Genomic DNA, 11,959 nt, shown 5'->3' with positions numbered 1-11,959 from the left:
CAATGAATTGCCAATATAGCAAAGATACAGTAGTGGTATTTCTCCTCAGCCAGCAGGTAATTTAAGAACTTATGTTGTTGATGAAACAGTGTTGAATACTGGCGTCCAGCCTTGCTTGTGTTGCTTGTTGAAGTTGACTCGGCCCGTAGCTAGTAGGGGCGAACATTCCCCTACAGTGTTGAGTGAGAAAGACATGCGATATAAGAGGAATACAATTCCGCCCCCAATTCTCGGCAAAGCGTGGTGGACCCTGCTGCATTATTAATATGCTGATCTTGTTTCTCTCGGCCAGGGCTGATTCCCTATTGGTCCTGCTTCCCCCCAACCCGGCACGGCATCCGTCCGCATCACGCTAAGACCATCCCAGATTCGTGGATCGGTTAGCGCACCAGGAGTTATCCGATGATTGGCCCTGAGACATCCTCTTTCTCTAGCCTAGTCCCTTTCCGAGGTCAACGGCTTGAGCCGCAGGTATTTAAACTAGCGCGGACTCGCGCACTTTCCAATCCTCCTGCCAGTGCAAAGGTTTCACGATGAAGACAGCGACACCGACCCAGTCGAATACCAAAGCCGTTATACTTGCAAAGCCACGAAAAAAGACCCCTTCGAAGAGGTCCCGGACCGGTTGTCGCACCTGCCGAGCTCGTCGGGTCAAGTGTGACGAATTCCCCGGGGCCTGTAAGAACTGCAGCAGCACAGGCCGGGTGTGTGGATATGACACCCACCGGCCCCCTCCGGGCGTCAGCCCCGGTGGCTCGCTCCGTGCCGAACTCACCCACAAGCCCCAGTGGATCATGACCTCGGACGAACAAAGGTGCCTCTCCTTCTTCCAACATCGGTCGCTTCCACACCTGGTGGGTTTCTTCGATTCGCCGCTCTGGCAGAACCTGATTCACCGGTTGTCCTACGCGGAGCCCGCCGTGTATCATGCGCTCGTCGCGCTCGGTGCCGTCAGCCAGGCCAACAACATCAAAGGTCACCTTCCCCGACCGGGAGAAAAGAAGGATCTGCAGAATATCTGGTATCGATTCGCACTGGAACAGTCCGGACGGTCAATGGCCCTCCTCATCAAGCGACGCACGTCGCAGGACCCCCAATTGCAGCAGGTCGTTCTGGTCTGCTGCTTGCTCTTCATCGTGGCGGAGTTACGATACGGCAACTTTGATCGCGCATCTGTTCATCTCCAAAGCGGGCTCCGGATCCTACAATCGATGAACATTCAGCGACAGCCGTCGGGGCTGGAGATCCCGTCCGGCGCCGTAGACGAATGTATCGTGGAGTCGTTCCTAGCTCTGCAGGCCGGATCCAGGTATTACTGCGCGGTCGCGCCGTTGCGCTGCGATAGCGACTTTATCTACACCCAGCCCTACGACAGCTACCTGTGCCCCTTCGAAAACATACGGCAGGCACGGCAGCTTTGGCGCCCTCTGGAACAGACGGTCTTTGAATTTATGGCGACCGGTATGAAGACGTTCGGGCCCCAAATGGAGGCAAACTACGACACCGTCCACCGCCAGCAGCTCCAACTACTCTACTACGTGACCCGATACCTGCAACAATTTGACACTTTTTGCCTCGCCAGATACGGCACAACCTCTTTCATGTCTTCCAATCCCGCCCGGTACAAAGAACAACGCGAGGCGGAACTGATCCGACTCAGTTGCCTCACGGCGTTGTTAGGGGTCAAAGTGGCCGTGTACAGCCCCGTTCGCCCGCCCGCGCATGGGTACGTCCGCGAGCGTCTGGCTCTGCTGGCGGCCGCTGAAACGGCCATGGACAAGTTCGACAAGGACCCTCCCACCTTTACCGAACACAGCCTCATGGCACCGAGTCTGTATACGGCTGCATGGGGGTCCCCGGACTACTTTATCTACTGCCGGGCAATTGATCTGCTTCAACGCTGGGGATCGGTGGAAGGGTTCTTGAGTGCGTCGTTGAATGCCGATCTTCTCAATGAAGTCCTCAAGGAGCTGGTCCTGCGGATGTATCAGAGTACCGCGCCATTGCCTGCTGGTGTAACTTTTACGGTGGACGCTGCCGGTCGAGTCATTGCTGAATTGGCATATCAAGCGGGTGGAGTCGAGAAAGTCCGCCTCGTGGTGCTCGAGAAGAACGAGAAGATAGCCACGGATATTTGGGCGCTCGATGGCAAGGACTGGCCACCTGTTCAAGACTGCCAACTTCTTCAACCAGACCATGGCGACTTGTGTAAAGCGGCTGGGGGGGAGTAGGCTATTTTATGGTCTGCAGTGTTATAGATTGATTTCATCGGCATACCCAGATCAACCACCGTCGGGCTATGGCCGGTTTGGCAGGACCGCTCAAGGATTATCTCAACATTTTCATCGGTAACTAGCCAGAACTATTTCTTGATCCGATATCTGCAATTAAAGTTCATGTCCTGGCGGGGCGAAGTTCTACTCAGATCCGGGTCCCGACCCTAGAAGTTCCATCAGCAGCCAATTTCTGCCGGTCGCGCCAGCTCTATGTCCGAGACACATAGCCAACTGGGATACCCCTACATTCTTGACATTATAGACCACCTAGACCATCAACAATCCACACGATTTAGGGACTTCCAAGTCTGGAATTCTCATACAGAAAGTTTGCACGTCAACGGGACGCCTAATAGTATCCACATTCCGTGTTCGGTCTACAGTCTTGACGGATTGTAATACTTCCAACAGGCAAACAAGTAAGGATTGTACTATTGATTCAATGGCGTGTTTTAGTTTACAATCCTCTCCTGATTGGCCTCTGCCACATTAGACGCACTGGCTGGATTATGGAATAGTCTACATAATTATATTTCCTAGCTCTAGTTTTATGCTTACTGAAATTCTCCTTGCATGATTTGAGAAATTTACAAGTCAGTCACCAAGAACTGCAGACTTGGCAGCCAAATCTTAAATAAACGCATTCCCACCCAAGATCCCCTCCCACTTCCACCCCATCCAATCTTACCTCTCCCCTCACTGTGCTGCAATGAACACCCTTCTCACCACCATCTACACCTACCCCCCACCCCGACCCCGACCACGCACCAAACCCCTCCAAGTGATCTGTGTTGGTCTCCCCCGATCAGGAACCGAAAGCCTCAGCCTCGCGCTCACCCACCTCGGCTTCACCACCTACCACGGCTGGGACGTCGTATTCGAAGACCCGCCCTACGCACAAGAATGGGCGAAACTCGCCGAACGAAAACACACCCATACCCCCCACGGAGGGGACATCCAGATCAGTCGCGCTGAATTCGACGCGATCCTCGGGCCCTACGACGCGATCATAGACACCGCGTCGGCATTATTCACCGTGGAAATACTACAAGCCTATCCCGAGGCAAAAGTAATCTTAAACACGAGACGAGATATCGACGCATGGCATCGAAGTGCGTTACGGACGTTAGTAGCGGAGGGGGAAGAGCAATGGGGAGTTTGGTTCTGGGCAATGTGGACGGCGGAGTTGTTTTGGTTGTGGAGGTTGTATGTCACGTTTGGGTATCCGGGGTTGTTTCGGGGGAGGACGGCGAGGGAGGGATTGGAGAGGTATGGGAAGAGGGTGTATCGGGAACATGGGTGGATGGTACGGGGGTTGGTGGAGGGGGAGAGGTTGTTGGAGTGGAATGTGGAGGATGGGTGGGGTCCGTTGTGTGAGGTATGTTATGCGCCTGGGTGGATGGATGTGTGCTGATGGGGACAGTTCTTGGGCAAGGAGGTTCCGGATGTGCCGTTTCCGAAAGCTAATGACCCGGCTGCGTTTCGGGAAAATGTGCAGGGTGTTGTACATCTGAGATTCAAACGAGCCTTGGCCAATTTTGCGGTCACTTTCACCTCTGTGGGCGTGGTGGTGGCTGTTGTTGTTCTGGGGGTGAAGGGGAGGGGAGGGCGGAAGACCATCAATGGGTGTGCGGAAATGATTGGAGGATGGATGAGGGCGATATTCAGGGCATGAGCGAGGAAGGAGAGATTCTAAATGCCACGGTACTACAGGCTGAGATGAACACATAGGTTTAAGGCCCTAGGTAGACGATGGGGAGTGAATTTCTTGAAATTGGGCGAATATTTCTGTATTAACAATCTGACCATTAAACCTGCGACCGAAGATTCCGCAGCGGAGCGGAAATCAGGCACCAAGGCAGCAGACGGCGGAAAAGAAGCAGTTGAGACAGGCCTCCGCAACGAATCGGGAGCTGTCACCCGCTGATTAGACAGGTGGATCAGCTTAGGTCCACTGTGGGCTCACTGCTCATGATCCAGATCATGGGCTCAAGGTCCACATGACTGCTGGCGAAAAAGCAAAAGGTCCAAAAATCATCCCCCGACCCGGAATCGAACCGGGGACTTTCTGATTACAATTGATATTACAGTCAGACGCCATGAACCAGCTAGACCATCAGGGGTTATTGAGATACGAATACTCGTCTTTCATTTATATTCCATGTGTTTGTCATCCTACAGAGTAGTGGATTGGACACAGGTTCGTCCATTAGTACATGCCAAGGAACGCCAGGGTATCATGGGATTTGACAACATTCGTACCTCATGTCACCTGTCGAAAAAGGATTACCATACAGATTTGTGGTGAAGGGAAACATCAATGTGTCAGCATCGCATGGATGTCGATATTTATCTGCCGAGGAGCGGCAAGTCTTAGTACATTAGAACGGAGTCCAAAAATTGGCAACATAAATAAAACTACGCCCTCGATACAATGCCCTAATCAGAAGATAAACCATCACAAGTATCACTATTCAATCCATAAACGGTATCCAACTCAACTCCTCCGAATCCCATTCTGTACCAAAGGCTTCATACTCGAAAAAGCGTATCTCGCAATCAACCACTTGCCACTCTCCTTCTTCAAAATAAACAATTCCTGATTCGCATGTTCTTCCGACTCCTGCGTAGCGAGAATCGTTTTGGTCCCCTCCGCCGTCGTCCTAGCAAACGCCCACTCTGGCGACATGATAACAATTTCCTCGATTTGGAAAGCGATGACGAGCTGGATTGTTGCAAAGATGCGCGTATACGACTCGCGGAGAGCCTCGGTGCCGGCACTTGCGGAGAAATGTGGAGGCATGATCACTCCGTCGGTGGTGTAGAGTGCCATGGCCTCATCCACATTCCGGCTTTTCAAGGCCGCGCCGTAGGCATGCAGGACGGCGGTGATTTCTTCGGTATCGGTGGATGGCACTGCGTAGGTTTAGCTTTATATACATCGGTTATTGGCTCTCATGTGGGTCGACTTACTGATTTAACTGGTGATTCTTGGCGTTTAAAACATTGTACCTGAGACCTTTTTGACTACAGTGCAGTATTGAGGCCTTTAGAGCTTGAGATGTCAGCATTGGGTGTGTTTTTATACTCCGTCCGTCGAAGATGGGAGTACCCCCACTCACTGAGGTGGGGGTTAAGCCTGGTAGAAGTGAAAAGGCTGAACATAGAGCTACCAGGACAAAGGTTGGTTTATCCATACTCTCGACATGGTAGCCAAACACTTCGGAACGACTTCATTTTGGTTCTAGAAATAATTATCCGGTCGCGGAGTGACTTCAATTGGCAAGTATATCGGCGTGACATTTTTCCTAGGGTTAAGCGGTGAGAATATATATCCGTCCCATTAGTGTTGTCCTTGAGTTGGTTTGATCATGTGCCCATCAAATTGATGGTTTCTCAATGATTTACTTTATGCATATATGGTAGCGCAATGATTTATTTGGACTGTTAAGGTATCGATGTTATGAGGATTCAGAGACATGGGTGGGATGGAGGCCGATAAGGACCCCCCAACCCAAGAGTGGGGGGAGGCTTCTGGCGCGTTCAAGCCACTAATGGCAACCGCCACATTATGTGCGTAGGTCACGTGATAACACACTCTCACCTGAAAGATTAATAATCCCCGTCTGCAAGGGTGTCTGCCTAAGGCCAGAAGAGCTGTGGAGTTGATCAACGGAGATATCGGATATACCCAAAACAATCAGGATGACAGCCGATCCACGGATCGCCGAATTACCAACCACGGATGCCAAGCAGCCCAAATTTAAAGCACTGGTAGGCTGCGCCACCTCATTGCAAGTGGCAGATTCAAAGGTCAAATTGGTTCGTGCATTGCAGACAGGGTCCAATGGATCCCAGGCTAGTCTAGCGCGTCAGCATGGCTTGGCAGTCAGCAACTTGCATTAATAGTAACGGTAGTTCCCCCACGGGCCTGTGTGAACTCTGTCATCCACGCCAGCATGACGCCCCCAGCAAATCGTCCCAACGTCCCCCTGACGCACATGCCCCAGCAAGGGAATATCTGGGCTGCTGAAGATGACTGGACCGGAGTGACAGATCGACAAAGACGACGACGGCTGCAGAACCGGTTGAACCAACGGACCTATCGTACGGATGACCATCTGCTTCGGACCATTGCATAGATTAACCCCTGATTAGGCATGAAACGTAAGGCTGCCGCCAATGACACATCACCATCTCGTCCGGCGACAGAGTCCTCCCCTGCAATGCCATCCACGTCGAGCCATGTAGTCCAGCGCACTGCTTATCCTCTCAGCCACGCCGCAGATCCAGACGATAATGATCTCGACTGTCCGCTCTTCCCCCCCGGTGCCCTGCAATTCCGGCGCCACTTTGAAGCCATCGCCCACCGAAGCTTCCTGATGGGCTCACCCCAGGTTGAGCACCTAATCAGCCTGCATCGACTAAACGTTCATCGCGCGATCAACGAAAATATCCGCGCCATCGGCATGACCCGGGAGTGGATGAAGCCGGACGATGCGCTATCCATATTCAACCTTCCACTTCCCCTACCAGGGAACTACGATGAAGAGCAAATTCCTGCCAGTTTGCGCCCGACAGTCATTCAGCGGTTGGTGCCGCACCATCCCTGGCTAGATTTCTTTCCTTTTCCCCGGATGCGGGATCTGATGATTTTGGCGGGAGATAATCTGGATGAAGATGATTTGTGTCATGATCTGATGGCGTTCTGGGATACCCGGAATACGGGAGCAACATTGGTGGTCTGGGGTGAGCCGTGGGATCCACAGAACTGGGAGGCTACGGAGGAGTTTGTGCGCAAATGGCACTGGTTGCTGGCGGGGTCACCGGAGCTGCTTGTGTCGACGAACTTTTGGCGGGCGAAGAGGGGGGATCGGCCTTTAAATTGGCGACCGTTGCTGCGATTTAATCAAGTGATGCTTGCAAAGTAATGGCGGAAGTGAGAATTTAGGGCTTAGATGGATTTCATGTCGTAATGAGAATGCGGGCAGGGCGCTAATGTGAGCGGCTTACGCCGAACCATAGGACTAGAACTTAGCCAATAAGTGGGGAAGGGTCCTAGACGTACTTATATGTCAGATGATTTATCTCCTTTCATCTTTCTTATTCAAGACCTTGGATCTACCCATCTTGTCCGACTTACTAGCAAGCATCATCATGCCTCCTTATACTCACACCGGTCCCGTAACTTGCGACCAGGCCTTTGATTCCAGCTCCCTGAAGGGAAAGACTGCCATTGTGACTGGAGGTACGCGGACATATACATGCTATTCGAGATTCCATCTAACAACTCAGGTGCCAATGGTCTAGGTGAAGCTTACGTTCGAGCTCTTGTTGCAGCGGGGTAAAAGACAACAACTACAACACCACGAGATCTGCCCTGGAGCTAACTGGAAAACTAGGCTCAACGTCTGCATCGGAGATCTCGACGCCGCCAAAGGACAGGCACTAGAGGCAGAACTCCCAGGGTAATACCTCCAATCATTCACACCCCACACCACTAACCACCCCCAAGCACCAAATACATCCCCTGCAACGCCGCCATCTGGGATGACCAAGTCCGCCTCTTCCAAGCCGCCAAATCCCTATCCCCATCCGGACGGATATCCTACGTCGTCGCCAACGCCGGCATCCACCGTCCCGACGAAGTATTTCAATACGCCGGAGATGACCAAGAGCCCCAGAAACCAGACCTGAGTATCATCAATGTCAACATCCACGGCCCCTTGTACACCGCCAAGCTAGCGGCGCATTATTTCATAAGTCAGAATGGACAGACGCCCAGTCCGGAGCAGGAGGATACGTGTTTGGTGCTGATCGGGTCGGGGGCTGCGTTTCTGGACTGTCCCCGCGCGCCGCAGTATTGTGCTAGTAAGTGGGCGATGCGTGGGATTATGCATTCGTTGCGTCGGACGGCGCATTATTATGGGAGTCGTGTGAATTTGATTTCGCCGTGGTATGTCTTTCTTTCCTCATCGTAGATTGAGGTCCTGGATTAATAGTGTGGTGTGACAGGTACGTCAAAACGAAGATTTTATCCGAAGAGGACTTCGCGCACGTCACGAAGGTTGGGGTACAGTTCGCCGAGGCGGAGGATGCAGGTCAGTGTTTGTTACGGATTCTGAGTGATACGAGCATCAATGGGCACTCCTTGTTTGTTACGGCGAGGAAGTGGGCCTCGAGGGGATATATGGATCTTGATTTGGAGGATTATCCGGGTAATGCATTGGTTGGTGAGATCCAGGAGGAGCAGATGTGGTCGGCTCCGGTATCGGCGGGGTTGTTTGTGTAGGTTGTTGGAGATAGTGGTCACGGTTGTTAATGGGAAGTTTCATTTATCTGTTGCCCCGTAGCCTTGTATCTAGGGTGGAGGGAACAAAGGTAGAAGGTTGGCCAATTGGTACGATCCATCATATTCTATGGCGATAGATGTGGTGGCTCACATCGTAGTAAATCTCTGTCTGTGCCCGGGGTCTCAGGTCTCGCCAGGCAGCAGTAATTTCTGGTTGATGAATGGTGAATATGTATCAAGTTGAGCCACAGTGCCAGGGTTTAATCGCGTTATCATCTGAATGGAGACAAAGTGGGTCCTTCTTGGCGTAAGCACATTGCATTAGCGTGCAGCACTAACAAAGCCTAACTTGTGGGGCGCAGGGTTGACTGGTGTCGCCTATCTCTGCATCACCATGCCTCAGACACGTCCCCGATGCTAGAATCCATGGTCAAAGGCTGTGATCAGCCAATAGTGATGGTACGATAAGCGTAAGCGACTGTATACTCACTTAGTCATAACTTGTATGGTGTGCCGTTATGAGCACCACAATTGCCATGTGCCCGCCTCTAGACCGTAATCCATGGCATTCGCCATGGAAAGAAGTGCCGCGTCATTGAGGCTGTGCATTGTATCCTGGCAGCAGCTCATTGCTCAGCAGTGAGCTCAGCCAAGTGCCGGCTTTACCCAAGGCCCGGATTTAAGCAGTGACAACGATCCACATCGACCGGGCTTCGAGAAGGAGGTTATGCTGGTGCCTGAATAACTTGGCTGGATTCAGTGGCAGTGAAGTGATGCGGATATCGGGTCTGGATGTGTATCATACAGTGGATATAGATATATTCAAGATGTCTTCACACAAGGAAGGTCGTAGTCCACCTGCACCGGAAATACATTGAAGTCGGCATGAAGGCCTCATTATACGTTCCATCAGTTGTATACTTTCTATCTCTGGCATACAATGCGATAGGTAGGTTAACTCGACTCTGTTCCGTGACTTATGCTAATGACGAAGCCCACTCTGTACATACCCAGACCGTACACCGGACAGCCCTTCTTCACGACGTTGTGATCCACACACCATCACATAGAACCACGAGTGCTGAGAAATTTGACCTGACCTTCCGCATACATGGGCACGAGGACGAAGTACTGCTGCAATTGGAGCCCAACCGTGATATCCTGCCACAAGGTGCTCATATCCGGTATGTCGATAGGAACGGGGCTATACAACGAGCGCATTCACTCGAAGATGACCAGACCAGGGTGTTCAGGGGGGATGCTTGGGTGCGTTATACAAACCAGACACAGGGCATAGCTGGCCGGGCGAGAGTGTATATTACCCAAGATGGGGATCGCCCTTTGTTTAAAGGTGCATTCAGCCTCGGCCATCAGCAGTTCCGTGTAAAGTTGGTATCGGATGGTAGGAATGCCACTTCCCTAGAAAGGCAGACGGATATGATGCTGTTGGAAGAATCTTCGGATGGTCTGTATGATGCGCCAAATGGAGACACATCGTCTACGAACGGCACTCAACCCACACTATTTCAGCGCCAGTTCATGGGATCCGATAACTTTATTAACAGCATTGGCAGCACAGCCGGATGTCCCACCTCCAGAAGGGTCGCTTTGGTCGGCCTGGCAGCAGATTGCTCCTACCGAGCAGCATTCAGCTCCGCCGAGGAGACACGACGTGAGCTGATCACCATGGTCAACGCAGCTTCGGAGGTCTTTGAACGTCGTTTCAACGTCTCTCTTGGGATACGAAACCTCACAATAAGTGACGGAGACTGTCCTGAAACCGGTTCACAATCCACCCCCTGGAACGTGGGCTGCGGGTCCGGAGATCTGGACTGGCGTCTGCAGCAGTTTAGCTCCTGGCGGGGTGCACAAGACGACTCCAATGCCTACTGGACCTTGATGACTAACTGCCCCACTGGAAACGTGGTGGGTGTGTCACTCGTTGGAGAACTCTGCAGTCCAAACAGAGGTGCCAACGTCGTGGTGCGAACTTCAAATCAATGGCAGGTGTTTGCGTGAGTGCCCTATCCCCTATCTCAATTATGATATCCCCTAACATCTTTCAGTCATGAATCTGGACATATTTTCGGGGCTATTCACGACTGTGAATCTTCCGCCTGCGCCTCCCAAGGACAATGTTGTCCACTTTCCCGCTCGACCTGCGATGCGGGCGGACAGTACATCATGAACCCTTCTTCAACCAGTCAACAAACCGATTTCTCACCCTGCACTGTGGGAAACATTTGCTCCCTGATGGGTTCCGACCAGGTGCGAACAGACTGCCTCGTCAGCGCGAATGCGGCGCCCACAACAATCACTTCCGGCGAGTGCGGCGACGGGATCGTCGAGACAGGAGAGGAGTGTGACTGCGGCGATAACTGCGATGGCAATGCGTGCTGCAACGGCGAGACCTGTCGGTTCGTTGATGGAGCTGTCTGCGATGACGCAGCCGGGTCGTGTTGTACCGAATGCCAGTTCGCCAACACAAGCACTATCTGTAGGCCTAGTACCGGGGCCTGTGACGTCCAGGAGACCTGTACAGGCCACAGCAGTGACTGCCCAGCGGACCGACATGTCTCAGACGGACAATCCTGTGGCAACTCTTCCAGCTTGTTTTGTGCCAGCGGTGAATGCACCAGCCGGGACCTTCAGTGTCGAGACAGACTCAATGGACTTGGCACGGACGTTTCTTCCTGCGATGATACATCCTGTCAGCTATCCTGCTCTGTCGACTTCGGATCGGGGTCGTATTGTAGGAGCATGAGACAATATGTCTTAGATGGCACGCCGTGTCGAGGTGGACTTTGTCATAGCGGACGTTGTCAGAACAGCGAGGACAGTAGTCGGGACAGTTCATCTTGGATCGATCGCCATCGTCCTCTGTTTATTGGAGTAGTGGCTGGTGTTGGAGGTGGCTTACTCCTTGGAGTACTGATTGCGATCCTGTGTGCCTGTTGTCGTCGCCGGACCCCTGTGACCAAGGGCCGTTTGGCAGAGGCCCCGAGCGCATTCTCGGGATCAAGTCCTCCCCCGTATTGGATGCAAGGCAGGGCTTGAGTGGTATGTGGAATGTCCGTTTAGCGCATGGGACTTGGTGATTAACCTCGTAGACTAGGCAATTTGATGCGCTGAAAATATTGCTTTGATACTATTACGCGATATATGATGATCAACATATGACGACCAGATCTATCTTCATAGGCTTCGTTGTTTATTTTTCCACGACTTTGAGGCTCTATATAGCCAATGAGCTAGGATAAGCACCCTTAGATACGTTTACGCCCCATCTTAACATTATGATGAATCCAATCTCTAATATCCCCCCGAATATCGCTATCCCAGTCCTTTATGTTTAGAACCTAAGATGACAATTACAGTGCTTGGCACCGCT

At 52.1% G+C, this 11,959-nt stretch overlaps 5 protein-coding genes and 1 non-coding gene across 6 annotated transcripts; 4 read left to right on the top strand and 2 right to left on the bottom strand.

Moving 5' to 3' along the window:
• Positions 1-590: 590 nt before the first annotated feature.
• BO80DRAFT_312827 (Zn(II)2Cys6 transcription factor) lies at positions 591-1,979 on the top strand (the record flags this gene model as incomplete). The annotated part of the gene is made up of 1 exon (XM_025715047.1): positions 591-1,979. A coding segment is annotated over one exon (1,389 nt), but the record flags the coding sequence as incomplete, so codon positions are not given.
• Positions 1,980-2,951: 972 nt separating this feature from the next.
• BO80DRAFT_385511 (sulfotransferase family protein) lies at positions 2,952-4,056 on the top strand. Its single transcript, XM_025716987.1, has 2 exons — positions 2,952-3,654; positions 3,700-4,056. The coding sequence occupies exons 1-2, from the start codon at positions 2,986-2,988 to the stop codon at positions 3,949-3,951; spliced, it is 921 nt and encodes a 306-aa protein (XP_025573628.1). The 5' UTR covers positions 2,952-2,985; the 3' UTR covers positions 3,952-4,056.
• A 257-nt stretch (positions 4,057-4,313) lies between these two features.
• Positions 4,314-4,399, bottom strand: BO80DRAFT_t202. The gene has a single exon. It is a non-coding gene; the product is annotated as a tRNA-Tyr (tRNA).
• A 336-nt stretch (positions 4,400-4,735) lies between these two features.
• On the bottom strand, positions 4,736-5,307 carry BO80DRAFT_478001 (YybH family protein). The gene is made up of 2 exons (XM_025723263.1): positions 5,250-5,307; positions 4,736-5,192 (listed from the first exon to the last, which is right to left on the bottom strand). Coding segments are annotated over exons 1-2 (420 nt in total). The 5' UTR covers positions 5,251-5,307; the 3' UTR covers positions 4,736-4,773.
• Positions 5,308-6,231: 924 nt separating this feature from the next.
• On the top strand, positions 6,232-7,342 carry BO80DRAFT_466231 (DUF3425 domain-containing protein). Its single transcript, XM_025722768.1, has 2 exons — positions 6,232-6,383; positions 6,435-7,342. The coding sequence occupies exons 1-2, from the start codon at positions 6,236-6,238 to the stop codon at positions 7,205-7,207; spliced, it is 921 nt and encodes a 306-aa protein (XP_025573626.1). The 5' UTR covers positions 6,232-6,235; the 3' UTR covers positions 7,208-7,342.
• Positions 7,343-7,414: 72 nt separating this feature from the next.
• Positions 7,415-11,625, top strand: BO80DRAFT_410513 (putative adam; the record flags this gene model as incomplete). The annotated part of the gene is made up of 7 exons (XM_025717924.1): positions 7,415-7,524; positions 7,572-7,620; positions 7,679-7,744; positions 7,792-8,232; positions 8,292-8,564; positions 10,134-10,583; positions 10,635-11,625. The coding sequence occupies exons 1-7, from the start codon at positions 7,434-7,436 to the stop codon at positions 11,623-11,625; spliced, it is 2,361 nt and encodes a 786-aa protein (XP_025573625.1). The 5' UTR covers positions 7,415-7,433.
• Positions 11,626-11,959: the final 334 nt, after the last annotated feature.

This window comes from Aspergillus ibericus, assembly GCF_003184845.1.
Source record: "Aspergillus ibericus CBS 121593 unplaced genomic scaffold BO80scaffold_29, whole genome shotgun sequence".
Classification (NCBI taxonomy): domain Eukaryota; kingdom Fungi; phylum Ascomycota; class Eurotiomycetes; order Eurotiales; family Aspergillaceae; genus Aspergillus; species Aspergillus ibericus.
The sequence above is the reverse complement of the archived record's forward strand: the minus strand, read 5'-3'. Positions and strand labels throughout refer to the sequence as shown.

Excerpts from the sequence above, each read along its gene's own strand:
- BO80DRAFT_466231 (XM_025722768.1), top strand. The coding sequence starts at position 6,236 with ATGACGCCCCCAGCAAATCGTCCCAACGTCCCCCTGACGCACATGCCC. Across the intron at positions 6,384-6,434 it reads GTTGAACCAACGGACCTATC|GCATGAAACGTAAGGCTGCC; the intron begins GTACGGATGACC and ends ACCCCTGATTAG.
- BO80DRAFT_385511 (XM_025716987.1), top strand. The coding sequence starts at position 2,986 with ATGAACACCCTTCTCACCACCATCTACACCTACCCCCCACCCCGACCC. Across the intron at positions 3,655-3,699 it reads GGTGGGGTCCGTTGTGTGAG|TTCTTGGGCAAGGAGGTTCC; the intron begins GTATGTTATGCG and ends TGATGGGGACAG.